This window comes from Cariama cristata, unplaced genomic scaffold (genome assembly GCF_000690535.1).
Source record: "Cariama cristata isolate BGI_N322 unplaced genomic scaffold, ASM69053v1 scaffold42044, whole genome shotgun sequence".
Taxonomy (NCBI): domain Eukaryota; kingdom Metazoa; phylum Chordata; class Aves; order Cariamiformes; family Cariamidae; genus Cariama; species Cariama cristata.
The window spans coordinates 639-25,397 of NW_009613100.1; the positions used below are offsets into that span (position 1 = coordinate 639).

Below are 24,759 nucleotides of genomic sequence, written 5' to 3' on the forward strand. Positions count from 1 at the left end.
TCTTGTTTCCAAAAAGAAAACTGCTATTTCCACCCAGTGATTTTCTCTTCAAATTATCCTTGCATCACCTGGTTGAAAGAAGCAGCTTAATGCAGTTTTGAGCAATTCAGTTGCAACGCAACAGCAGATTCCTCACACTGCCATTTACAGAATGCCTTCAATTGCATATCCCCAGTATGTGAGGCTTGACATTCACAGAGAATGTAACACATGAAGGCATCAGGGCAGATGAAGATGACAATACAGACCTTAGCATACTCAGCTAAGCAGGTGTCTGCTGAGCCTCATATAGAATTCACCGAGCTGAGGGGCTTAAGGTGGGAATGTTCCCAGCAAGGGTAGGTCTGCTTGTCAATAATCATACCTGCAACAATCAGACCTGGGGAAACTGCAAGAAAACCACAGTTTTAAGCAGTGTACTAGGAGTTAAAAACTTCGAGTTTTCATCTCAGGTTGTCTGGGTTATTTTGGGCGAGTCATTTTGACTGTGCCAGAGTCCATTTAACTATCAAACAAAGATGCTGTCCCTGACTCCTAGAAAGTTGCCAGGCCCTGTGAAATAATACTGGAGACTTTTCTTGCTTTGTCAAAATGGTGGTAACATCTACAGAAGAAAACCTAGCAGTTACTTTACCGGAGAACCTCAGTGAAGAAACAGCTTCTCATGTTAACCATGATGCATACAGGTGAGGCGAGCATGTGTCTCAGCTTGCCTGGTTTGCCTTGTGAATAGTACAACAGCTTTGCCTCCCCTGGGATTTCACAGTGCAATGCATACTAGACTATTTTAATTTTTAGCTCTTCAAACATGGCTTCTCAATCTCATCCCAAAGAGACGCCCAGGAAATTCTAAAATAAATAAATACATTAGGTTGCCTCAAAAGTTGACCGTTCTTTGAAGGGAAAGGATTTCCAGCTGTGGATTTTAATTTCAATGGTGCAATTGAACAAATATCTTTGGCAGAGCATGTTGATATAGCTGATTGATACAAGCTAATTTTCTTGGAAGTAATTTCTTTTTGGATTAACTCTGTAAGCAGCAATGAACAAATACCGGAGGAGCATGACCAGCAGATCGAGGTAAGTTATAATCCTCATTCTCCATGGCATTTCTGAGGCTGTACTTGGACTATGCCTGGTATGCTGACCCCCAGTTCAAGAGGAACGTGGAGAAACTAGGTAGGGACCAAGGGAGGACTACCAAACTGGTCAGATTATGGAGCATATGACCCACAGGGAGTGACACGGGGAGCTGGGCTTGTTTAGGCTGACCAAGAGGAGGTTGGAGTGATTAAATAGCTGCCTGCAAATACTTGAAAGGCAGTTACAAGGATGTTGGAACATGACCTTTCTTGGTAAGGGCAGAAGATATAACATGGGACAACGGCTGCAACTGCAGCTTGGGGAGGTCAGGTTGGATGTGAGGAACAGACATCTTCACCAGAGATTAGTGCAACACTGGAACAGGTCACTGGAGAAATGGTAGGTTCTCCATCCTTGGAAATTTTCAGGATTTGACATGACAAAGTCACAGCCAGCAGCATTGGCAGCAGTCCTGCTTTAAGCAAAAGGATAGACTACATAACTTCCAGAGCTCCCCTCCAACCAGCACTTCTGTGATGCTATCGACGAATGCAGTGGGATTCCTGGTTCAGATACAGGATACTTCATGCTCTTTTTGCACAACCAGGACACCTGTCCCTTTGAGCTATGCCAAATGACAGAACTTCAGATTCACTGAGAGAAATCCAGGAAAGATAATACTAAAACACATTTTCCTTATGGATAGGCCAACACCTGGCAGGAGTTTTCTTGAGGAGCTTAGAGTTAACCCCTTAAATTCTAGCCAAAAAACTCTAGAAAGCCTGTGGGCCTTCTCAGTTGTACACACAGCAGGTGGAAATGGCAGAAGAGAGGGGGGAAAACTATTGCCACTGCCTTGCTTGTGCCACCACCTACAAACTGAATGACGTGAGCCATGCAGAGACCCTTGAAATGAGGCTGATGGGCCTCAAATTGCTATTGGGAATTGGACGGAGGCCAAGCAGCTTGAGGGCAGATGTTAAAAGTCAGTTCGGTATCCGTGCGTGGTAATTGGTACCTACTGAGATTCTCAAGCCTTTAAAATCTTGCCCCCCTCAATTGACTGAAAACATTTCTCTTCAGTTTTTGGCTACACAGCACATTTTTGACCAAGGTCCTAAAGATTGGGAGCTGGCTTGTGAGTGGTGTGAGTGCTTTGGCTATTTGCCAAAAAGGGTAGCCCTAGCTTCCTCTGCTGGGTGCAGTTCTGCACCTCTTTCGTGTCAGGTTTGTATTCAATCAGTCCAGCTCCTGACCTGTACAAACCAATGTAAAGTGTCACCTTCAAAAAGGCTTTGACCAACCCACGTACAAATCCTCTTCTCTGCAAGTGAGACAGATTTTCCTGGGTTATATTTCTTTTGGGCAGGCAGAGCAACCTTTAGGCATCAGATAGAAAAGGCAAAGCACAAACTTGGGCTGTCTTCTGTGCAGTCCCCAAGGAAACTGGACATGCACTACTGTCCTCTCCTTTCCCATGCAGGTCACCGCAGGGCAGAATGAGGTCTGTCATGAAGGTTTGTTAACACGTTGCACTTGGATTTCTTAACTCCAAAGTTCCTGAGCTTACCAAACTTCTGATGATGACAGTAGGAGAGGGGAAGGACAGACAGGTAACCATTTCATCCTGTACCCTTTCATCCTGTATCCTTTTTGATCCTAAAATTGTGCTTCACATCCTCCAACATAGATCTCCATTCTTTGGAGTTTGCGTTAGGACTGTAGGTAAGACAGACATTCTACTGCCACTTGCAAGGGTAATAATTACCAGAACCATTGATCCTCCTGCTGCAGGCCAAGGTAAAGACAGAAAAGACAATGATCAAAAAGAAATTTCTCTCTATGATGCAGCATTGCCCATCACAGTGCATTACGTGGATTTTCACATAATGAAACAAGGAAGGACTCCATCAGACAGCAATAATTTGATCTAGACGTGCCAATAACTTGACCTGGAACAAGAACCAGTACAGGGAACGCAAGACCCAGGCCACGTCTGTGCTGCTGTGTGAGGGGATCTGCAGCTCTGGGCAACTGGTTAATGTGTTACACGCTGTTAATGGGTTGAACTTTTGGCAACTTCCCATCATGTCACTGTCCTGTTTCTGTCAGGGTGAAGGCCAGATTATCTTAGACGACTTGATTGTCCAGGCCCTTTCTGGCCCCTTTTCCTGGCATTAGCCCTGGTGGGACCAGGAATGGAGAGCACAGGGGAGCAGGGTGGGTGGAAGGGGAAGGTTTGCAGAGTTTGCCCTCTCTGTTTTCAGATCTTGCCTGCAAGTAGGGGTTAGGCACCCCCACTCTTGTTTCCCAAACCCTAGCTCAGTCTCCCGCTCCCAGTTTGAAGGAAACCAAACTGCTGCTGCTCCTCCAGCAGCCTCCATGGCCAGCTCCATACAGGGAGCCCTCCCAGAAATGGAAGCCCTTTGCTGTTAGCCCTTCTTTTCTTCAGCTCCCACCTTTCCTCCTCCATAGCCTGCTGCCCTGCCCCAAAACCAGAGACAGCTCCAGTCTGCTGGGCACCCTCCCCTCCCGCTCCCCGCCAGCACCTGGCCTCCTGCCCGGACTTGGAGCTGCTGGTTTCAGTTCCTCATTACCTCCTCTCCTCGTTTCCGGATGGGCCCTGGCCGCCAGCCCTTATCTCCTCCAGCCCCTGGGCTGTTTGCAGAGAAGGGTATAAAGGGGTTGACTGGGAGAGCAGAAGGGGAGTACAAGCAGCACCGGACCAGGCTGGGGTTTGCTTGCCTCACCACGACCTGCTCTGCACCATGGGGAAGGACTGGCTGTTCATCAAACCAAACATCTTTCTCCTTCTCCTCTTCCTCCTTCCTGGAGACACCTCGCCCGCCACAGAGCCGTAAGCTACGCAGGGTGGGGGGGTGTCTCTGGGCAGGCAGAAGACCTTGGTTGTATTTCTGTACCTGTTGCTTTTTGTCTCATCTTCTGCTTAATTTCCGTTACCCAGGAATAAAGACAACAGGACTGGGTAAAGTGTCCTCTACAAACAGCAACCCCAGTGCTTCAGGGGGACCCAAAACAATCTGTGAAACTGAGCTATCAGTAAAGCTTTGGGGGAGGGTGCGAGGGGGGGGAGAAGAAAAAAAGGAAAAAAGAGGGAAAGGTCCGTGAGAATACCTTTTGCTGCTTCAGTGAATTGATAGGGTTTTAACAAAATTTCTGCACAAAAGTCGGTTCTTTTGAAGAGCAACTTTTTATAACTGTTTACACATTCAGTTTTTCTTAAGAGAAAGACTTTTTTTTGAAAAGACAATGAAAGGTTTTATTTTGGGTTGACTATCCTACTCCCAGGTTGAAATGCCCAGGAGACAGGAGTGTTTTTTTGATTGATAATGAGAAAAAAGGGAACAAATAACAGATCTGGCATGACTAGAAATGGCTTTGTTTGCTAATTCACATTTCTCAGCTCAGCTAATGCAATGAAAATTGCCTTCTCACCCAGATCTATGAGGCACTGTAAGACTGTGTTAAAGTCTGTGAGGGTATATTGTGCTGCATCCCTTCTTCACCCTCTTTTGCCCCGTTTGTATGTGAAGGGAGTGTGTGTTGTGAGTGTGTATTTACGGCAGGAGCAGCGCAGGAGGGGTCCTGACATCCCAGAGACTTTCTCCTTTGGCTTTTTGGCAATATCTTTTCCTCCCTAGCAAAGCAAGGCTGTTGCTGCAGTGCTTTCACCAAAAACAGGGTAAGCAGACCGCGGGGTTGGGGTCTGAGGGGCCAGAGCTTTCTCCCTGCAGACCAACTGATGGGCGTAAAGGTGTCAGAGCCTCCCCTACCTTACTGCTGAGGGCTTGAGGGCTCTTCTCCCAGCTGCTCAATGAGAGCCTCTGGTGATGCCCATCAAAAGCCAGTCCTGGCCCACCCAAAAAGAAGCACTGCTGCCATTAGGTGGATCCGGTTTGATTCCGAGATGCGGTGCTGGGCACTGGACACCACCGGCCGGTTGCTTTGCTGGGAGCGAGGCTGCATAAGGCTGAGCAGGGACCCCCTGCTTGGGCTGAGACAGAGGGGCTTGCTTCCCTGAAAACCTGAAATTTGCTCCAGTATTTTTGCTTAAGATCTGGCACCACGCTGTGGCAGTTTTGGGTCTCTGCGAAGAATGAGAATAGTGCTACGGATGGTTTGCAGCGTGTAGTCAATGGTGTTTATTCACTGGGTACTGGCACTTGTGTGGCTCCTGAATCCTACTAACAATGTCTAGCGAAGGTGACAGCTGGCTTTTCCCCACTGACATTATTCAGGGTACCAGTTGGAAGTGCTGCTATTGTGCCACAACCTGGAAAAACATATCCCTTCCAGACATTTGCATTAAGGATTTCCTGTGGTATTTTACTTTTGAGACTGACATCTCTGCTTTCCCTTGCTGTTACAGACATGCTGGAAGTCTTGTTACACTCCTAGAAAATGCCCCTCTCCCTGTACGGTGAAGGCTGTGGTCATCAGATTGGTTTATTTGTTCTTTCTGTATAGCTCCTGTTACCTGTTCCTGCTCCTCTGACCGTCCTTCCCTCTCTTCCTAGGCAGTATATGGTGCTACTGCCCTTTCTGATACACACTGATTCTCCTGAGAAAGTCTGTGTTCAGCTGACCCACCTGAATGAATCTGTGACGCTGAGTGCCACGCTCGAGTATCAAGGGGAAAACAGGAGCTTGATTGATGATGTGGTGTCGGAGAAGGACGTGTTCACCTGCATCCCTTTCTCTGTGAGTATCTCATCCTTGTGGGATGGTCCCTTGTGCCAGGGATAAACTGTAAGGACACTGAGTAGTAATGACCAGAATAACACTGTGTAGGTATTCACTTCCCTCTTGGCCAAAGGTACGTTTATGTCCATCCTCAACACCTTGTCACTGCTGAGATCTCCTTAGCACGCTGCCTGAATGGGAAACACTGAATCCTGGAAAGTCAGCCTGGAAAGGACAGGAGGAGGAGAGACCAGGAGAAAGAAGTGGTTTTAGTACTGATGCTCCTGACGGCTGTTTGGTGAACAGCTTCTTCAAATGACTCTCCACATCATTCTTCTAACAGCCACAGATTGTCACAGATTGAATGCCTTCAAATTGGGGTAGAGCTTTTGCACCTCAGATGATACTTTTTGCCTTGTGGATATGGTACACTGAATTAACGTAAGAACACAGAGCTGTGATTGCCTGTGTCTGAAAAAAGAGGGTGAAGCAGGAAATTCAAACCTTAATATAACTGATAGCCCCAGAGACTATAACAAGTCATAGGCAACTAGGAAAGTTGGTCATCTAGCTCAGTACCTAGATTATGTCTTTGGCCTGAAGGCTGAAGAACTGCCCTTCAGGACACTGAACAGGTTGGCGTCTATGTCTGGGTTTGTCAGCTATAGGCTGAAGACTGAATTTTGTCACTTGGAGAGAGATGTGTAGAGATCTGGCATCTCTGGTTTGGAAAAGGAAATGTTCTGCAAGGACTAGGGACATTATCTGAAAAAGAAGGGGGATCGTTCCATTGCCCCTGTGAAAGTCAGAAGGAAAAAAGACAGAAAGGTTTTGGTCAGGGCGGTAACAATTTCTTAAAATTGGGTGGCAGAGCTGGGAGTTCATTTGCTGCACAGTATTTGCACAATCACTGCACAGCAGTAGGAATAGGGGACAGGTAAAGATCAATCTCTTGTTCCTGATTATAGTTCCCCTCACCTGTGTTGGGTCCATCGGGATTATATTAGATCTCTTCTTTCATGAAGGCCAGTTCAGTTCAGGAAACCTTTAAAGGTGGGCCATAACATAGTTGCCTTCTTACTCTCCAGCTTCCAAAATCAAATAGCCCGTCACCAGTCACGTTTATCACTGTGATGGTGAAGGGTGCGACACTGCAGTTCAGCAGCCGCAAGTCAGTGCTGGTCAAGAATTCTGAGAGCTTGGTCTTCATGCAGACAGACAAACCCATCTACAAGCCTGGACAGACAGGTACCAGGGAAGGGGTGGAGATTTGCGTTGGAAGCAAAAATTCATACTAAAACCGTGGTACTGTGCTGGCCAGATGTCCAGTGCATTCAGTGGGGGTCAGAACTGCAACCTCATGGTTGAAGCTTATATTTTTAATGCTCCATGTAGGAACAATTTGGGCAACCTTAAGATACATGCATGTATCTGGGGCACCTGCACACACCCCCTCTGTCACGGGGGGTTCTGTTGGTGTGGTCCATGCAGTTAGGGTCTGCATTAAATCAGAAGAAGACTGCATATTTTTCCTGTAGAAAACAGGGCCAAAATTCAGACTAAGTCGTCGAAATAGCTTTCAAAGCGGCAGCTGATTTTGCCCGATGAAGACAAAGAGAACTATATAAGCCATTTGTTTCTTCTGGTCCATTGGTCTCCTAAATTTGGCCTGGACAGAAACGAATGTCCTAAAAGAGGCACTGAATTCTCTGTCCATCCAGAGCCAACACAAACTTGCAGCCAAGTGCTGAAATAATTTGCTTGCATTCATCCTTCCGAAGAAGTCAGTCTAGTTATAACAAAATTAGAAGATTCATGTGAATTCCAGTGTAAAGATGTATCCTTGCAAAGAAGACAAAGGCAACTTAAATTTAACTTTGGTCCCAATTAATGAGATTCTGATGCCTATGATCACTAAGATGTTCACACTGCCATGGATTTGCTCTTAACATCCTCTTATTCATGCAGTTTCTTACATGGGTAACCTTGTAGCATGACTCAGCTTTCTAGTGAATGGAATTGCTTTAGAAGAGAACAGCTTTGTTCTCTGTCGTACCATCTGTTTTTGCAACTGATGTTTTCTGGTTGATGACTGCAATGTGGAACCTCATTGTCTGGCTTTCTCCATCAGTCCTGTTCCGAATTGTTTCTCTGGATAAAGACTTCCGTCCCTTGAATGAAGTGGTAAGTATGACACTTCCTTTTCACTAGTTATTTGGCCTTAAGTCATCTATGTGGGGAGGAGGAGGAAAGAAGTGTCTTTTGGAGAGAGCTCTCAGTACACTGAGATAATTGTGGAATTCCTAGGTTAGCTCAGATCTTGTTGACAGGGTCTGTTCTTCAAATTTCTGCATAAGACTGCCTTCTGCATTCTTGGAAAGGTTTGACAAACTGCAAATGAACGCTGCTGGTGTAAACACATTCAGCAGTAAGCAAATCTGCCATTATCACAGTGTGCACCTCCTCTTGTTAGTATTGCAGATCATCCAGAGTTAGTAATTTCAGCTGACTTTTCTGCCTGATACAAAGGATTGCCCCCCACCCCTTGATGTACCTCAAAATGCTCTGTTGCTCTGTACCAGGAACTTTGTTCCTTATCCCATTGAGTGATCAGCTTGTTCCCTGAAACGCGATCATAACCCTGGTCATTTGATTGTGTTGCTTGTGCTCTAAATACGCTGTTTCCTTTCTTCTTTTTCTAGTTTCCGCTGGTGTATATTGAGGTATGTACAAACATTCAATTCATGTGCACATCTACTGCACCTCAACCTGTGCAGAATAACTACTGGTTGCCTCAAGATGATTCTTGTCTATTTTATGTATTAAGCAGGTCCATGACATTAATTTGAATATACAGAGCTTAAAGTTACGTGGTGGCAACCATGTGCTCTGGGCCCAGGTTACAGCTCCTTCTGTTGTCCAGCCCTGAACTCCCCACACAGCTCTGCTAATGACCCCCACTCCTGCCCTGCAACCTCCTGAAACACCTTGGCTGCCCCCCCCCTCAAACTGCTTTTGCCAATGATTTTTTAGTTCTTGTTGCAGATTCCCACCGTTCTCACAGTCTCCTTGTGATCCCATTATCTGTAGGACCCAAAGAAAAACCGCCTGTACCAGTGGACAAAGGCAGAGTTAAAGATGGGATTAATCCAGCTGTTCTTCAACCTCACCTCTGAACCTATGCAAGGGACCTACGCAGTGGTGGCACAGAAGGCCTCTGGGAAGACAATTCGGCATCCTTTCTCTGTGGAGGAGTATGGTAACTGTCACTGCAATTTCAAGTTCCTAACAGCTAGTCCTGTGGGACATGAAAACTTAATTGAACAGGGTGGTAGATCTGACCAAGATGTCCAGCGTGGCTGGAAAAATGTCTTTGTGTCCTCTCCTTCCCAAGCATCATCCTTTTCTGAGGAATGAAGACTGGAGGACTTGACTGACATGTCTCCACTCCTCCCTAAGCCCCAGGCCATGCAGTGCAGCTCTTCTGACTGCCCACCTCAGCAAGGCTCCCATCAGGAGGAGCAATGTGCTTGGGTCAGCCTGTGCTGGCAACCACAAACCTCATCTCCTTTCAGAGGTGATTTAAGGCCACAGCCTCATCTCCACTTGGCTACACACTTGTCAAGTGTCATGCTATGGGTCCGGGTCTCCCTTGTCTAAGGCCCAGAGTTCTGACCTTTTGGTGTAGGCTGGGGCTGTCTGTAAATTCAGATCTTGCCTTTCTTCCCCCACAAGCTAAGCCCGTAGCTTGCATGATGCCTTAGTGCCGTAACCTCTGGTGTTGTCACCCCTATGCCAGTTCCATTTGCTTGGCTAGGAAATGGTATCCCGATACGCACCTGCACATGGTCACAGCCAGCACAGCTTCCCACTCCAGCAAGCCAGCCGCAGCCCTTGTTACATGGTCGGACATGATCTGGCTCATGCAGCAGAGATAGGTCCTGGAAGACAAGTCTGGAAGTCCTTTGACCTCTTTCAATTGCAAGACTCTTCCTGTGCCCTGAATCCCTCCTAGTTCTCCCAAGACGGTCGCCATCCGCTTCCCCTCCTGCAGCTGGGTTTGCATGTGATATCACCCTGTGCTAACTCACCGGGGAAGCTATGGGGTCTTCCTATTTTGCAAATTGGTAAGATCTACATGCTTCGGAAATGCAGAGACCAGGCTGCAGTCGCAGTTCTGTATGTTTGTGGGAGACCTCTGTTGACATAACTCTCTATTTAACTGTTTCCTATGTGTTATCTAAGAAGCTGCTGTATTTTAATAGCTGGTGTAATAATCCTGTCTTCTTACCTGGCACAGTGGTTTGCTGAGTGCCTGTGATTTTCACTGACATCAGTGGGATGTACAGGTGACAGAAGCCTCTAAAATCTGACCATTTAGATGCAAAAGGGTTTCAGGTCATTTGTAAGAATGCCTTTGCGCAGCCTTCATGTCTCATGTTATTCCACACTACATAAACTGTTTTCCTTTGGTTCTGCTGCAGTGCTGCCAAAATTCGAAGTAACGGTGAAAATGCCCAAGGTGATCACCATTCTTGATGAGAGGCTGAAGGTGACAGTCTGTGGTCTGTGAGTGTCATTCTTTCAAGTCCATCATGGCTTCAGGTTTTTCTTCAGCTGCTGCTGCAAGTCCAGTTGGGGCACTGAGCGATGACACTTCATTACACTTCTCAACCATTTCAGTGTCCCAGGACCAAAAAGATTACGTCTACCATTAGACAAAAGGCAGCAATTATTGCTTGGGGCACTTTGTATGTAACATGTAGAAACATATTGTTCTTCTGATTTTGGGGAGGGTTTTTCTTGTGTATTTTTTGTGTCTTGGAGGATTTCAGACCAGCTACAGTGCCAGAGAAGAGGTTTTCAGTTTACTTTACCTGAGAATGGTGTTTTAACTGTGGCTTCTGCTTGTCATTGCTGAGAGGAAACTGTAAGTGATGCAGCTGCCCTCTTTCCTTTGGGGCACCTCGTTCGATTCCTCGTAGCAATGTTCCACGCATCCCTCAGGGAAAGCAGCTTGGGCTGAAGGATGAGCCAAAAGACCCAGCGCATATACATCCACAAACCAGTTCCATGAGAATTGAGCAGTGGGGTAGATATTTGCAACATGTTCTCCAAGATGAGGGATGCTCTCAACTAAATCAGTGTTAGGGTAAATGAGTTCTGAAGACTTATGTGTTATTCCTGGGGACGCAATCAGGACTATAAGATTCAGTGCTCCGGCCCCCATTGCCAAGCTTGATCCTAAAATGTTACCAAATTTCTTCCTGCTTTTTATTTCCTGTGATGACCCTGCTGTATCCTGGAGGCAGCTCTGTGGGAGAGTCCCAGCTCCACTGGGGGTGAGCTAGTCCTTTTTCTCCATCCCTTTTACATTCCTAATGGCTCTGTTTTTCTTTCAATCCTTCCTGCTGGTAGATACACATTTGGGAAGCCTGTTCCTGGCCTCGTGAGCTTCCGTGTCTGCCGAAAGTTTGAAGACACAGCCACCGGCTGCTACGGCGAAGAGGCTAAAGCAGTGTGTGCCGAGTTCTCTGGACAGGTGAGCCATGATTACTCTTGTGGGCAGAGTGATAGGAGAAAGTGTGGTTTATTGAGCATGCCTTGTAGGCACAGGCTTGCTCTGAGTATGTACAAGCGTAGTGTGAAGAGGGGAGAGACTCCGTGTATTTTAAGGAAGCCTGAAGAAGGAGAGAAGATTGGGTGCAAGACGAAATGCGAAAGGTAAAAGTAGGGCGAAGGTCTGTGCAGTAAGGAAGATGTGTGTAAAAGGCAAGAAGCTGATGGAGATGGAAGAAACACAAAAAAAGGTCAGATGGACTGTAGAGATGAAGTGTAGAGAGTATTAGAGAGCAGTGAGATAGAAAAGGCACAAGCAACAAGAGCAGAGTTGGGGTTGGCTTACACTAGAGACAATGTATGGGATCAGAACTTGGTGTTAGAAGCAGGAAAGCGGCAGAAACCAGGGGAGGCGTGACAGTTTGAGCAAGAAGGCAGGGAATATGGGTTTAACAGCAGTGGTTAAGACAGACAGAAAATAATTGCCACTTTTTTCACTCTTCAGACTGGCAAGTCTATGAGAGCAAAACTGAACCGTGTTTGGAGCATGGACAGGTGCAACAGTGCACTTAATTGACAGAAGCTGGGGTAATAGCAATTGTGGAAATATGCCAGGACAAGAAAGCCAGCAGAAGACATTCTTATGGTCCTTGGGGTCTACTACAGTACGATCCCTACAATTGCCTCTGCCACTGCTGTTGTTATCCATGTTAAAATAAAATGTGAACGCTGTGGTGCTAACCTCTGCTCCAGGCATCTCTTCCCTTTTTTGTGGAGACCTGCCTTATACGTGAAGATGCTGAAGAGAGGTGGCAAGCTTTGGAAATACTTCTCCAGCTGTCATCTTCTTTCTACACACACACAGGCTTTGGTTTATGTATCACTCATACAGCTTGTGCACTGAAGTCAGCAGCTGTATTCTAATGTGCCTGATGCCTGGCAAACATTTCTGGTGTGGCATACACTTGAATAATTCCCTATGCTTCTGTATCAAGCGTTGGCAATTTCAAACTTCACACCCATACACACAAAAACTTCTAGGTTCCAAACGCTTTGCTCTGATGTTGCTGCAAGTACTTCAAAGTGCTCCTTGCCAAGTCATTCATGTGCTTTTTGAGTTTTGATAAAAACAACAGAGGGAATGATCTGTGAGGTTATGGGCTCCTCTTCCAGTTCAGAGCAATGCCCAGTGATGGATTCATTAAGTTGGGTAAATGCTATATAAATGAGACTATGATGGTCTTGTTTGTTTTCCACCAACAGACAGACAACTATGGCTGCATTTCTGAAATGGTAGAGACCAAGTTATTCCAGCTCAGGAGACGTGGATATGAGAAAAAGCTCCATGTGGAGGCTAAGATTAAAGAGGAGGAGACAGGTATGAATCATCTGGATCAAAGAGCCATGTAATAAGCCCAGGAGAGCCCAGCAGAGGGGCCTGCCAAGTAGGAATGAGGGAGAAAAGCAGACTCTTGCTTTTCGGGAATCCTAAAGTTTTCCTACCTGGAGGCCAGGAGCGTCAACAGAATTGCTGGTCCAGCAACGGAGGGTTGGCCTGGAGTAAAAGTGATTCTGGTCAGGCATAGGCAAATTAATTCTTTATGCTTCTTCCTGCAGGAGTGGAGTTGACTGGGACAAGCTTCTCTGAGATCACAACCACGATCAGCAAAATCATCTTTGAGCATTCAGACTCCCACTACAAACCTGGAATCCCCTGCTTTGGGCAGGTAGGGAAACCATGCGAATGGAATGCCACGAGTGCCAAACAATCATGCTACTGAACCTCCTGGACAGATACATGCCCCCCCTCTGCAAAGATGCTGGACCTCAGTCCTGCTAATCCCTGTGAGCCTCCTCTCCTCTGCAGGCTCTCAAACTGGGGAACAGCAGCTGAGGGCACAGCCCTCATTCTGCTTACCCCCCTCTCCTTGCGCTTCTGCTTCTCCAGTCAAGTAAAATTCTGCTTTCCCAGTCACCTGTTTAATAGGAGGCCTAAAGGGTTTGAGTGCATGGTAATCTCCACGTCCACTCCTCTGACCCAGAGATGGAGATAAGAAAGGGTCAAAGAAATAAGATTCAGAAAGTTTGTGACTCTCTAAAAGAGATAGGTGATGCACACGTAAAGTGCAGTGGAGGCTTCCTTGTCTGACATGAGCCCAACATCCTTAGCTTGGTGGTCTATCAGTCTGTTCAGGTGACAGACATTCCTCTCCTTCTATATTGTACTATTTTTGTTCCTCCAGGTGAAACTAGTGGATGGGTCTGGTGCTCCAATCGCCAATGAAACTGTGAGGATTTATTTACAAGGAGGCCAGGAAACCAAATACACGACAGATGAAGAGGGCAGGGCACGGTTTGCCCTGAACACTTCCATGTTACACTTCAATTCTGTTGTAATTAGGGTGAGTCTTGCGGGCAGAGGAGGTGATGAAGTGACCCACAGGGCTGGAAGGGGAGTACCTCTGAAGTTTCTACTATATATGCAAAACAATTGTGGTGGAAATAATCGTACAACAAACCAGGTTGTCATGTCACAATTGCACTTAGCTTGTAAGTATTTGATTTCTGCTTGGCAATAGCAATGTAGGGTTAGAAGGAACATCAAGAGATCATAATAGTTCATTGTGCTCCAAGGGATCACCAGCTCTTCCTAGGCAAGTCTGTCCCAAGGATGGGTCTAACTTCCATGGTGGAGCACTGCTAGTGCTTTGCTGTCTTTTCAATTAAATTATTTAATAAGTATCTCATCTCAAAATCCTTTGTGGTCAGTTAAGGCAACCTGCATCTCTCAGAGTTTAATCTCTGAGTTTCTAAGCAGTCCACCTTATTTTTTTCTTTTTTTTTCTTCCCTGCCATAAGGAGAGAAAGAGTATGAATCATTCACAGAAATTCTCTCTTTAGTGCGAAATTTGTTTATCTGGGAAAAATAAGTGCTGCTGAGCATCCTTTTTTTAGTGGAAAATGCAATATGTGTGTAATATGCACATTCCGTAATATCTCACCCTCAAATAGGGCAGATTGTCTAGAATTATATTTACTCTTCTCCCCACAATTCTTCTGTCACAGATTAAAACCATTAAAAACTATCCAGAAGTTACCACTAGGTGCTTGGAGTTCTCAGACTTTTGCAGGGTAAAGAAAAAGCAAGAATTCCCAAGTATAGTGAGAAAGATAAGGAAATAAGGGCATGTGAGGCACATGAAATGCTGAAGTAGCACCCTTCTAAATGTGAAATATCTTACGCTTGCTCTCATTTTTGAGAAGACCTGGACTCTCTCAGCTCCTAAACTTCTGTTCAACTTAGGTTTTGAATTCTTAGGTGGAGACTTTCCCTCCTTTCCTCTAGTATCCTTAGCTTGATCTTGGCACTGGTAATCTCTGAACTGAACAGCACTATCCCTTCTCCAGTGCCAATAATGAGAAGAAAAATGAAAATCAACTTCTTTTCTCTTTAAACTAACAGGATACTAGAGAGGGCAAGGTATTAGGGTAAAGAGCCCTTGAGGTGATATTGATAGTAAACAAACAACTGATATGATTCGGCTTGTTTGAGACAAACTGTAGCTTGTCTGGGAGTGAGATCATTCCCAGTGGTTTGCTAAGGATACTACCACAGTGTCTTGCATCTTCCAAACTCATGGTGTTTTGGTTTTTTTTTTTGTAGACTACCTTGTTGCCTAAATACAAAAAAATACCAAACCATTAATATTAGGCCATGAATTTTGGCTCCAGTTCAGCTACCTGTGTTTGAGGATTTATGTGTGTATTTTCTTCTTTTCCAGGCAATTCATAAACCACACTCCTACTGCCATGGCCATTCCTGGTTTTTTCCATATTACGAAGACGGCTATCTCCAACTAAAGCGCTTTTACTCTCCTAGTAATAGCTTCCTCAAAATTGAGCCCAAGTCTGAAACACTAAGCTGTGGTTCCTCCACAGAGGTCCAGGTGCACTATATCCTTACTCCAGAGGCCATAGGAGAGCAGAAGAAAATCATCTTTTACTACCTGGTAAGCTTGCACCTGCTATACAGTGAGGTTGTCACTGGTAATTGTAGAGGGGCTGGAGGTGGAAATCGTGGTTTGTGGCAGCAGGCTTTAAACACTTTCCCATCATCCTTCATAGATTCTTTTCCCACAAAAAGGAGGGTCTGGGTTAGGAGCAGGAGAGTAAGGATGTCTGCTAGAGGGAGGCAGAGCGCAGCTGAGCAGCAAACATACAGCTCAGTTGCTCTCCTCTCAGGTTCCCCCTCCTTAAGAGGATAACCTCATGCATAACCTCTAATCACAGCAGGGTTTCTCCTTCCATTCAGGTGATGGCCAAGGGAATCATTAAGCAAGCGGGCACCCATATTTTGGATTTGGACCAGGAAAGTGGTGAGTTCCTCTTCCCTGCCGAAATGTCGCTGTATTGGGAGGCTAGGCAACTGTGGCAGATGTGCAGGTTGCTTCCATATAAATGCAGGGATCCACATCTCCATGTCCCCTAAGATATGGGAAGAGTTTGAGCTTTCTTTTCTCTGCCTTTACTGAGGGTTTGCACAGATTTGCTCTAACCCCCTGTGCCAACTGTCTTTCTTCTGACACTGCATTTCTAGGGCTCCAGTGCTCCTTGGAGACACAGACTGTTCATCTGTTTTAGAAGCTGAATCAAAATTCAGCATGCTTATGCACTGGAAAACAGAACTTGAAACAGGCCTTTTCAGTCAGACAGTGAGACTTACGTATCTCTGTGAGCACCAGTTCGTCCCACTTGGAGGCCTGGGGTTTTATCATGGCTAGGAGGAAGTTCAGCACGAAGTTACACCTAGAATTTTGGCTGCTCCAAGAGCAGATTTCCTGTACCTTAACTTTTTACTCTTGTTTCATTTGCTAGCCAAGGGGGTCTTCTTGCTACAGCTGCCTGTACAAGCTGATATTGCTCCAGTGGCCCAAGTGCTTGTCTACACCACCGCCCCTAGCAGGGAAGTGATCGCTGATTCAACCAAGTTCAATGTAGAAAAGTGTTTCAACAATCAGGTAAGTGTCCACTTCTTGAGGGGACAGCCGTCAGACTGCAGCGTGGTCAAGCTCAAATTTAGATTTATCCTGGCTAAGCTCATTTCTTCAGATTTACTAACACTGGACAAGCCACCTATCAATTGTTCTAGGTAGTTTCATGGCTTACTGAGTTGTGCTAGCTTGGAAGAGATCAACTGTTGGAAAAAAGGTGCTAGCAGGGACTACACCGATAAAACCCCTCTTAGCAACTAGTCGCAGCTACTGATCTCACAGATGATCCTGGGTAAGAAAAAGGGAGGCCGCATGTCTTACGTCATACTGCATCACATGTATTTCCTTTTCCCACAAACTCATTCCAGCAATGAGATAGCTGCTTGTGGGGTCACAGAGCAAAAATAAAACACACACAGCCCCAATCCAGTGGGCGAAGCCAATACTTGTCAGATCTTTCAACTCCTAGTACAGCTCATCCTGTCATTTTAGTTTCTATTGTATGTAAATGGAGATAAACCTTGCCTGAACCTGCTAAGCAATGCACAGTAGTGCTTCAATAGCAATGGTGAGACTGAAAGAGTGCAGAAAAAGAAAGCCTTCTTTCTGTGAGCATGTGGACCGCTGTTCTCTTATAGCCTCACATATTCTGATATATGAGCAACCCTAAGAGAAGAACAACCTCAAAAATTCCTGTCGGGACTTCAGAATAGTAGACAGGACACTGCTACAGTTCCTTGTCCTGCTAAAACCCAGGGTAAATGAGTTCTTGAGACTGGTGTCACTATAGGAGCTTGGTCACCTGAATTTTGTTCATATATTAAAGGTCATACTATGCACTGCATTAAAGTCTGAGTGCAAACCAAGTGTCAAGTGATTTACATGCTTAGATACTGCTTTCCTCTCTGAAAGCATCCTCAATTCAAAGCTGTTGTCAGACTGGATAGGACAGACTTTGGGATATCTCTATGCTAGACAGTTTTCCTAGTAGCAAGCTTGCTACAGGCCTTGTTCTGCCATTTCCTGAAGAATGTTGTTTTTGCAGTCTCAAGATTATGAGTCCACCCTGGGAGAGGTGGGGGCTGTCAGCAGAAGGCACGCAGAGGTCTGGTTGGGACATGAGGGAGACTGGCAGCTGATGCTGCTTTGTCAGGCAGCATGTTTACTCTGAGGATGCTTTGATCATTGCACATTTAGGGGAAGGTTTATACTGCTGAGGAGAGGGAAGATTTATGCAGGTCAGCCATCTTATTATAAAATCATGTGAGATGGCAATGACAACAACTTCTGCTAACAAGAACTTCCAGGGCAGAGGTTGGCAGTGGGTTATTAGAGTTGTGAGTTAGGTTTTGGGGAAGGCACACAAGTCTGGCCGGCCTCAACCAACAGGACAGTTCAGAATCATTACCAACCAGTAGATATTGCAATATTGCTCCAGGGCATTGCTACTTCTCATGTTACCAAAGAATCTGCTAAACAAGGTCTTTGCAAGCCTGTTTTCTCTCCGCGTACAACAATATCTGGGTGCAGTACAGAAACTGGACCTGGTTCAAGACTATGCCCAGCTGCCTGAACAGATCTAGCCACTGTGTGGGATTAGCTCATCACATTCACAGTGGCCGTAAAACCCAAAACTGCCTTAAAAGTTTTATGAGCAGTTGTGATGCTTGAAGTTGCCAAGAACTGTTAGTGCTGATTCCTCTGGCACTGCAGGAAGGAAATCCAGATCCGCAGTAGCACGGGGAGAGCAGGGAGCATTGTGGGTGCATGCATATGTGGGCTTTGTAAGGTTGGAACTGATGCACTCAACTGGAGGGAAAAGTCCTGCAAGGGTAGGATGTCCATGACATTCCTTTTCCTGTGGCTACAGGTGGACTTAAGCTTCTCTCCTTCTGAAGGCCTGCCTTCCTCTGATGCTCACTTGCTGTTCAGAGCCTCCCCGAACTCGCTCTGCGCTGTCCGTGCCGTGGACAAGAGCGTTCTGCTCATGAAGCCAGAAGCTGAGCTGTCACACAACTCTGTAAGTGCTTCGTCTGCGAGCAAGTCGGAGCCTGGTCAGAATAAGTGCAGCCCAGTGCTGGAGTGGAAACAGTGAACAGTCTCTCTTGTCAGTGCTGACACAGGAAAGATGCCCTGTGCTCTTTCTCATCTACCTCCAGTGGGCAAAAAGATGAGAACTGGGCAGCAGCTGCTTCTTGAGTGTTTTGTGCGACAGTAGAGATGGCAATTAGGAACGTCTTTTAAACCGACTCCTTCTTTTGGCCAGAGCCAGACATTGTTGTGTGTTTGATGATCATTTTTCAGTTATTCTCTCCAGCCATGGATTAATTTTCTTGGAGTAGCGTCTGGAAGCGTCAGAGAGTTTATTCCTCTCATGCCAAACAGCAAACCACAATCCCTAAGTAGGGACAAAGGACTGCAGATGGGCTGGCCAGTGCCTTTTTTTTTATATATTTGAACCATAATAACCAGAGTAACATGCTGTCCATAACAAAAGAGGCAGTATCTCCAAATTTGGATCTCTTTTTTGACTCACAAATTCCTGTAGCTCCCACCACAGGGAGAACCATAGGAATGTGGATGTATGTGCAGGTGATATGACTGTTACTGTGCTTGCATCCAACTCCCTCAGTTGTGTTTTGTGACAGTGGACACTGAAAATGCCAAATACCCTGTCTCTTTCTGCTTAGGTGTATAGTTTGCTGCCAGTGAAGGAACTGCATGACTATCGCCATGGTCCAGATATGCTCGTGGAGGAGCCCATGGAGAATTGCACCCCCTTGAAGAAGATAGTTCTGAATGGGATCACCTATTCTCCAGTAGTGGAGATGAATGAAGAGGACACTTACAGCATCCTAAAGGTATAGCCCTCTTGCATGGTTAGGGAGTGGAATGGGAGAAGGACTGAGAATGCTTAAGCCTTCTGTGGCATGATGCAACATAGCAAGGGAAGGGTTTGTGAATCTGGATGATCTGACCCTAATTTTTAGCAAGAGGCAAGTTCAGTGAGAGTCATAAGCTTTACCTGTCTTGCCAGCTTTGCTCCCTACTTGGTGGAAAAGAGATCAATCTCGAAGTTTTCTTCTTACAGGAAAAGGTTTGAGGTTGACCTGAAATGAGGTTCTAATGGGAGGCAAATAATCCTGTGCCATTACAGTTACCCCAAATAAATCAATACATCCTTTAACTGCATTGTAGCCACAGACTTTTCCTCCCAGAGAGAAAACTCTCTATCTACTCCCTGGCTCATCCTGACCCCTAGGCTGGAATTGGACTGAAACCAGTGCCCCAGAAACGAAGAGGGTCTATCCTTTGGTCTCTCTGAGCCAGCCAAGGACCCAGACCCAAGGTTGGGGGGATCATCTCAAGGTCCAATCCACAGACAGTAACAGCTTCTCCTTTGGAGGCAGTAAAATATAAATGTCAGATCTGCTGTGTAAACCTCAACGGGAATCAGTAACAAAAAAGCATGTTGGGTTTCTCTCCCATAGGAAATGGGCTTAAAGGTTTTCACAAATACCAAGGTGAGGAAACCTTGGTATTGCAGCACTGAGAATTACATGCCTGTAGAAGCCCACCTTGCATCACCTTCAGTCATATCTGGAGCATCTATGCAAGCAATGAGGACAAGCGGTAAAGGAACTGGGTTTTGTTATCACCTCTGTTCTGAACAGAGATCCTGTCTGTATTTTGGGGTGAATACTTAAACAAGGGCTGGGGTTGTTAGTTGAATCCTTTGAAGTAGTACTGAATTGGTGGGTTCACAGATCTTAGCTTCTGCATGAGTGTGGGACTTATCTCTTTTGCTGGGTCGTGAAGGTCTACAGACAAGCTTTGGTTACTCCACATTAGAAGTCAGCAGAACCAGGTAGTTTTCAAAGACTTTGGCAGAGCAGAAGAGATTATTCTGCTGCTGAATTCTCTGTTCACTAGGCTTTTACAGTAGACTTCTTTTCCCAAATACTACTTAAGGGGTCTCCAACACTATTTTCAGTCTGTCCTTGTTGACTTATACAGTTTTATGCATGGTCAAAACCAGATTAAGTGGATGATGAAATTTTCAGTGACAAGTTTACCAACTTTGGTGGCTTAGAATGGTCAGATACGTGTGGTAGAACTCCAGTCTGAAATGGACCCACCCTATTTCTAAGGGCTATCTCAACTCTTACACTGTAACTGTTTGAGCAACAGAATTGGCCGTATCAACCCCCAGAGTCTCATATTAAGGGAAATATCCTAGAAAATCTAAATTATTCTAGCTGGATAACTGATTCAGAGGGTTTTCCCTTGGCACAAGAACATGTGCTTTTGTACATGTCCGGTTTTAAGACAATTTCAACTTCTGACACAAGTTGCTAAGATGCAGGATAAATGGTCTTTAATTCTAAACTGAAATAAGCAGCAGTAAGAAGACTGAAAGACCATGATAGACAAATACAAGCAAGCCCCCTGGCACTCTTGCTAGGAGCTATGTGATATAGCTCTGATAGCATCTATCACTCATGCCCTGAGACCTTCTCAGACTCTAGAGGTGCCTGTTGCACAGATAGTATCGATACTTGCTGGCTACACAATTGTTAGTCAAACATAGAAATTAATTTAGCCAAAGTAAAGATGACTGAAACTAGAATTTAGTTAAGAACTTTTCTTCTTTATCTGTTTGGGTGTACTTCTTTTTCTGTTCGTAAAAGCCAAGCAAACCAAGCCCCACCCACCAGATCTTTGTTTTCCAGTTGTTCAAAAACAAAGTAAAACAAAGGTTTATTTTTTACCAAATTTCATCACAAACTCAGAATATCTTCTTGGGAATAACTTTTGCATGTGAAAATTTTGTTTTAGTCAAAAAGTCTGTTTTTACTCCTCCCAAATTCCAGCTGTGTGTTTTTAGTTTGAGCATCTTTAGCCTAGTTCTTGAGGAGGCCATAGATTTGGCAGGGAAGTGGTTTTCTGAGTTACAATGACCCTACAAAAAACACTGCAACAGAGGGATGTTCCATTGTTAGCTGGCCTGCTAGGATGGAGAAGGATGTCACGTTAAGACTGTACTGAAAGGGAGAAGGCTGCTTGCACAGAAGGTCCTGAAGAGCTCTTTGCCCTAACAGTTTTCTTTCAACCTTGTGAAGTGCTGCCCCACAAACTTTGAGATTTGCTGGAGAGCAAGGGGAAATAACGGAGGGCTAGCTCTTCTTGCTTATAATCCCTGACCCTGAAACTTCACTGCTGTTGGTAGCAGTGCTCACTACAGCCACAGCAAATATCTGCTGCCAGCACAGCTTCAGATTGCCACATAGATTGCCGCTTTCTCAGACCAAAGCATGACGCTGATGTAGATCTTCCTTCTTTGGAATTATCAGTAGTTGATTTCTTTTCCATCTCATCACATTCAGTCATTGACTCGGGTAGATTTTATGCCACATCAAGTGCTCCTGAAGAGGTGACGGAGACAGTCCGAAAGTATTTCCCAGAAACCTGGATTTGGAGTTTAGTACCTATAAGGTGAGCACCTTTGGCTAGTTCCTTCCTTTTCAATAAAATGGGTTTTATAAGGTAAAAACACGAATCCTCACATGTTTACCAAGCCTTTTCAAAACCAAAAAGTCCTCCATTGTTTGCAGAGATCACTCAGCAATCCTCTGAGGTGGAATTACCTTCAGCTGTGGTTAGCTTTGTCCGAGGAGTGGTCATGGGTCTGGAAGAAGATGTGAGGTGGCCCTACAGTAACAAATATACTGTGCCCCATCATTCACACAGGCAGTGCCGCTGAGGAGACCAAAAGGGGTTCAGATAGTCACCAAAATACCATAAAAATCATCCCTCTGTCCTTGCTGTCTGTGCTTCACCAGCTCTGAGGGCAATGCTGATCTAGATGTGACCATCCCTGACACCATCACCGAGTGGAAAGCCAACGCATTCTGCACTTCGGCAGACACGGGCTTTGGCCTGTCCCCGACAGTGTCTCTCAGAGCCTTCCAGCCCTTCTTTGTAGAGCTCACCCTGCCCTACTCTGTGGTGCGTGGTGAGTCCTTCACCCTGAAAGCCACCGTTTTCAACTACCTGACCGCCTGCATCAGGGTAAGGAAGGTTCAAAACCTCCTCCATGCTTGCATATCTTCTTGTACACCTCTTGCCTTCGCCTAACCTTCATATGTTACCTCTGAGTAGCCCTAGACCCTTCACCTCTGAAATTCCTATGTTATTCCTTCTATATACTCCAAATGCAGAACCCATGACTCCAGCTCCCTGCTCCTTTGCTACTGAAGAAACAGCTATTGCTGTGGCTTCCTAGCTCCCTGTCTCTCACGATCACCCTTCCCTGATTGTGCCTCTCTCTACAACCGGCAGGTCAGTGTGACCCTGGCTCAGTCTACTCATTTCTTGGCTGCTCCAGTGGCAAAGGAAGAAGAATCTCATTGTCTCTGTGAGAACGGCAGGAAAACTGTGGCTTGGCTGGTGACTCCCAGATCTCTAGGTAAAGGTCTGAGGGTGCTGAAAACTGCAGGGGTGGTTTCTCTGTGCTGTTCTCCCCGTTCAGTATTGGGTGTTAGAGAAACATGGTTTCCTGGGAAGCACTGCAGCTGAGCTTCTCATCTGGGGTGATTTGGGAGGCAGAGACTGGTGGACTCTCAGTGTACAAAGTTGTGTCTGGCACCACAGGCAGTACCATTGAGCCTTACAGCCCTTGGGACAACATCTTCTGAAGCCAGAAACATCGCTGGCCAGCAGGGATGCACTGTCAGCTCCATTCCTTCCAGAGATTAGACAATTGTCCTATGAGATCTTCATGCTTTATTTTCACTGTTGTTGTTGTGTGCACACAGGGTAGCAGTGTGCTGAACAGCAGCGGGGCTGGTGAGTCCCACGGCTGTTGTGTCCTGGGTTCTGGATAAGAATCACCAAAATAGACTCGTCTTTCAATGGCAGTGCAGCTTATCTGCTCCAGGATGGCTTCTGGTATAGATAGCTATGTTCTTGTGGGAAAGAAGCAGGGCCCAGGTGTGATACAAAATCTCCATCCATGAACCTGCAAGTTGAACCTCCTGGAAGCGGCAGTGACTTCCATTGCCTGGCGCTGCCCGGCAGGGCTGGCTGACCCCTCTTTCCTCCAGGGCAGGTGGAGTTCTCAGTCAGCACTGAGGCCCTGCAGAACCAGCAGCCCTGCGGGAACGCCATCGTGGAGACCCCTGAGAAAGGGCGGAAGGACACGGTCATCAGGCAGCTGCTGGTGGAGGTATGTGCGCTATGGGAAGGGAGGACTGAGCTAGGTCTGGCAGGTAGATTCTATGTTCTTAGCTTTTCTCTGTATCATAAAAACCCCTAATGTTTGCTACTGATGATGTACGGTAATCAGTAGTGTTACCAGATATTGCAGTGTACAACATCTTCGCTTTCTGTTATTAACAGGCACATTTTTTTTTTCCTAAAGTATCTGCAGCATTATGATAAATAGCACTGCAGACATCTCTTCAGGACAGCCCTCTAGAGCTGCTGTGAGCTTTTGCTAACAAAAGCACTTGCTGTAATGCTGCAGTCCTTTTGTTACAGGCATGTTAACTGTCTCTCACTGCGTACAATAGTTGCAGCTTATCCATGTGATAGTCCTGCCGTGTTCTCCTCTCCTTTTCCTGTCCTTCCTCCATGTACAACACCAGTCACTTAGGATCGTATTCCTTTTACTTGCTTAAATTATTATTTCAGAGCTCTGTATTTTAGGGAGTGTTTGTAACTGCCTCTCCTTCGGTTCACTTACTTTTGTTTCACAGATCCCTCTATCCTTGTTAAGGATTCCTCTGTCTGTATTTCCTATCTCACTAACTTCTCACCTTTCTTGTTTTCCTTCATCCCACCCAAGCCTGAAGGAGTTGAGAAGGAAACAGTCCAGAACTCTGTACTCTGTGTAAAAGGTAAAGCCCACTCTCCCCACCCTCTCCCATTTGTTCCTGTGTGGTTTCATGGGTGGCACATGCCTGGAGGAGCAAGATAGTGCTGCCTCTATCATATTCCAGACAGGTCAATATTTTTCGGAAATCAAAACACACCCCATCAGTTGGGAGCCTGCGACGTAAGACAGAAGAAAGCCCTATAGGATGGACCATCCTGCCTAAGCATCAGTATATAAGCTAGGGCAGATTTAACATGACTGACTGCATCCCTGTTCTCTTGTGTGCTGACGCTGGAGTTACAAACCCTGTTTCCTCTTTTCTAGCACACCCAGGAAAAAGCTGTAGGGACGTGATCTACAGTGCCTAACAGCGGCTGCGGGTGGTTTTATGCAGAGATTGCCTTATAGCCAGAGAAAAACAAAGTGACTGAAGTCAGGGCATTTCTAATAGGAAGTGTTCCTGTTTCACTGAGGCTCCCCTCCCCTTCCATTAGCCATTTCTTGGGACTGCACTGAAGCTGTTTGGGTCTTGTTTCTCTCTCA

General features: G+C 45.8%; 1 protein-coding gene across 1 annotated transcript in view; it reads left to right on the forward strand.

The window, feature by feature from the left end:
* Positions 1–3,828: 3,828 nt before the first annotated feature.
* LOC104160685 (alpha-2-macroglobulin-like) overlaps positions 3,829–24,759 on the forward strand; it is a gene marked incomplete at its 3' end in the record, with an annotated part of 24,197 nt that continues 3,266 nt past the window's right edge. The window contains exons 1-22 of the mRNA XM_009698876.1: positions 3,829–3,940; positions 5,622–5,805; positions 6,876–7,035; positions 7,919–7,971; positions 8,490–8,510; positions 8,878–9,046; positions 10,272–10,356; positions 11,206–11,329; positions 12,610–12,724; positions 12,964–13,073; positions 13,590–13,748; positions 15,129–15,356; positions 15,659–15,722; positions 16,222–16,364; positions 18,208–18,357; positions 19,028–19,198; positions 19,829–19,970; positions 21,725–21,833; positions 22,181–22,409; positions 22,680–22,806; positions 23,444–23,565; positions 24,187–24,239. Of these exons, the coding sequence (XP_009697178.1) occupies positions 3,852–3,940; positions 5,622–5,805; positions 6,876–7,035; positions 7,919–7,971; positions 8,490–8,510; positions 8,878–9,046; positions 10,272–10,356; positions 11,206–11,329; positions 12,610–12,724; positions 12,964–13,073; positions 13,590–13,748; positions 15,129–15,356; positions 15,659–15,722; positions 16,222–16,364; positions 18,208–18,357; positions 19,028–19,198; positions 19,829–19,970; positions 21,725–21,833; positions 22,181–22,409; positions 22,680–22,806; positions 23,444–23,565; positions 24,187–24,239 (2,807 nt within the window). The remainder of the gene's footprint in view (positions 3,941–5,621; positions 5,806–6,875; positions 7,036–7,918; positions 7,972–8,489; positions 8,511–8,877; positions 9,047–10,271; positions 10,357–11,205; positions 11,330–12,609; positions 12,725–12,963; positions 13,074–13,589; positions 13,749–15,128; positions 15,357–15,658; positions 15,723–16,221; positions 16,365–18,207; positions 18,358–19,027; positions 19,199–19,828; positions 19,971–21,724; positions 21,834–22,180; positions 22,410–22,679; positions 22,807–23,443; positions 23,566–24,186; positions 24,240–24,759) is intronic.